This window comes from Terrapene carolina, unplaced genomic scaffold, assembly GCF_002925995.2.
Source record: "Terrapene carolina triunguis isolate 2854851 unplaced genomic scaffold, T_m_triunguis-2.0 Scaffold89, whole genome shotgun sequence".
NCBI lineage: Eukaryota > Metazoa > Chordata > Testudines > Emydidae > Terrapene > Terrapene triunguis.
The window spans coordinates 32,245,044-32,247,707 of NW_020664440.1; the positions used below are offsets into that span (position 1 = coordinate 32,245,044).

General features: G+C 65.1%; 1 protein-coding gene across 1 annotated transcript in view; it reads right to left on the reverse strand.

Moving 5' to 3' along the window:
* Window positions 1-2,664, reverse strand: part of EML3 (EMAP like 3) — a 20,778-nt gene that overhangs the window by 1,258 nt on the left and 16,856 nt on the right. The window contains exons 16-22 of the mRNA XM_026650468.2: window positions 2,266-2,391; window positions 1,873-2,004; window positions 1,564-1,631; window positions 1,162-1,250; window positions 789-886; window positions 429-516; window positions 80-189 (exon numbers count right to left, since the gene is read on the reverse strand). Coding sequence (XP_026506253.1) covers window positions 80-189; window positions 429-516; window positions 789-886; window positions 1,162-1,250; window positions 1,564-1,631; window positions 1,873-2,004; window positions 2,266-2,391 — 711 coding nt within the window. The remainder of the gene's footprint in view (window positions 1-79; window positions 190-428; window positions 517-788; window positions 887-1,161; window positions 1,251-1,563; window positions 1,632-1,872; window positions 2,005-2,265; window positions 2,392-2,664) is intronic.

Consider the following 2,664-nt stretch of genomic DNA (forward strand, 5'->3'; position numbering starts at 1 on the left):
CCCCCCCCCCCCCCCAGCTACACTCCCAGGGACCCCTTGTATCCCAACACTCGCCCTCTCCCCCCACACCCCATGGGGCCCAACCCTCACCAAAAACGTGGAAGCCCAGCACGCAGGTGTACGATGCCCACTCCCGGTCGCGGCTCTCAAAGCGATTCCTCAACAGCTTGCAGCCGCCAGCCACATCCCCTGCAAACGGGGGAGAGATACACGGGGTTAGGGTCCCGCTGCAGCGACAGGCACTGCCATATGAGGGCACAGCTCCCAGCTACAGGTACCCAGGGGACGACACACACACTTGTCCCAGGGCACCAGAGCCACCTCCACCCATGACGGAGGTTTATGGACGGGCCCACGCACAACGAGGGCAACTCATACCCAGGCCCCAGGGTGACGGGCTTCTGAGCAGCCCCCTTCCCGGCACTCACAGTAGAGGATCTCGTAGTCTCCAGAGTTGGACATGATGAACTTGCTGTCCTTGGACCAGTCCAGGTGGGTGATGAAGCTGGAGTGTCCCTGGGGGGAAGGGGAGGAACAGGGGCATCAAAGCCAGTTACTCAAGGACCCCCCCAGCCCAGCCTCAGGCACCTCCTGAGGGGGTACAATCCAGGGGCCTGTACACCCCCCTGGCTCCCAGGACCTGCCCCGCATCTCCCAGAGACCCTCTCCCAGAGACCCTCTCCCCTTCCCCTCCTCCACCTTTGGTTCAGTGACCCCCTCCACCATCCCAGTAGTCCCATCCCCGCCAGCCTCCTCCTGGCAGCCCTCTCTCCTTGCCCCCCCCTCACCGTGCAGCGGCCGAAGCGGCTGTACTTGCGCTCCCCCTCCCCCACGCTGTAGATGTAGATGAAGTTGTCGTGAGAGCCGATGGCTAGGAACTCACCGTCTGCAAGGGGGAGAAAAGAGGGGTGGGAAGGGGCCACGTGGGGGGCAGCTGCAAAAGGGGGGCGGAGGAGGGGGTGGAAACAGAGCCATGGGGGAGGGGGGAGAATGGGAGGAACTTGCTGTCTCTGCAATGTGGGGAAGATGGGATGGGAATGGGACCATGGAGTGCTGGGGGCCAGAGCTGCAGTGGGGGAGGAACCTGGTGGGAATGGGGCCTGTGGGGGGGGGGGGGGGGGGGGGGGGGAGGCATGGGGCAGGGGTGTGTGGGGGTCTGACCTGGTGAATAGCGCACCACCGAGAGCTGCTCGTTCCCGTCCGAGCCCCCCGACAGCACCTGCCGTGTCTCTGTGTCCAGCACCAGCCACCTGGGGGGGCACAGGAGGGGGTCAGAGCTCCCGCAGCGCCGGAAATGCAGAGACAGATAGAGGACCCCACCCCAGGGAGCAGGGGCAACAGAGGGTGGGGTTCCAACCCTGGGGGCAAACTCAGTGACCCCTTAACCCCAGGGGGCCAGACTCAGGGAGCAGGGGGCAGAGCCCCAAATCTCAGGGTGCTGCTTGCAGGGCCACCAGTAGCTCCTCAACCCCTTTGGGTGCGACTCTGGTGGGGCGGAAAGGGCTCTCCCAGCATCCCCTGAGAGGCCAGAATGGGGCAATGTGTGGGTGGGGAGAGAGTTACCGTCCAGTGTTGAGTCCTACAGCCACCACCCGGCCACTGGGGTGGAAATCAGCGCAGAGCCCAGTCTCCTGGGGGGAGAGACACCCTGTAAGGACCTTGACCCTCCTCCCACCCACCTACCCCACCCCACCCCACCTCCTCAGGCAGTACCTCCAGAGGAGGCTCCAGCCCACTGCGTCCCCCACATGCCTCCTGGGGCGGTATCTCCAGGGGGAGGCTCCATCCCACTGCGTCCCCCCATACCCCAGGGGTGGTACCTCCACGGTGAGGCTCCAGCCCATTGCGTCCCCCATCCCCCCAGGGTGGTACCTCCAGGGTGAGGCTCCAAGCCGCCGTGTGCTCCCCGCTGTCCCACATGCAGACCTGCCTGTCGTGCCCGCAGGTGAGGAAGAGGCTCTGCGAGGGGTGGGTGGCCAAGCCCCACAGCTCGTCTGTGTGACCCTGCAACCAAGGAGAGCCTGAGGGGGACAGGCAGGGGCCTAGCTCACCCCTTTGTATGCTGCTCCCTATGACCTCGATCCCATCTGCCCCCCAGCCCCCAACCCCATTTGTCCCCCTTGCCATTCCACAGGGCCCTCTGCTTTCCCAAGCAGCCCCCACCCTGCTGTACCCCCAAAGCCCACCCCAAACCCCGCTCTTTCCCAAGCCCTCCTACAGCCCCTCAGTCTCTGTATCCCCCAGGCCCTCCAGCTCCCCGCTCACCTGGATGATGGGGGTGAAGCCAGCAGCAAGGCTGCCCCTGAGCAGCGCATTGCGTGTAGTCCCAACCAGCAGCTCGGCCCCGGGGCCCTCGACGATGGTGCGCACAGCCCCAAACTGCTCCGGGATCTGGGGGGCACAAGGGGCTGACTGAGCAGGGGTGGAGACAGCAGGAGCCACAGATCCCCCCACATGCTCACTGCAGATCCTTATCCCCACCCATGACTCCTACAGACCCCTCCGGCAGATTCCCCTATGCCTCCTCCCACCCACAGCCTCCTGCTGCACCCCACACATGCACCCTGCAGATCCTGAGCTCCCACCCATGACTTCTGTAGTTTCCCCAACCATGCCCCCCCACAGATCCCCAGCTCCTGCAGCCCACTCACCGCCAAACACCCC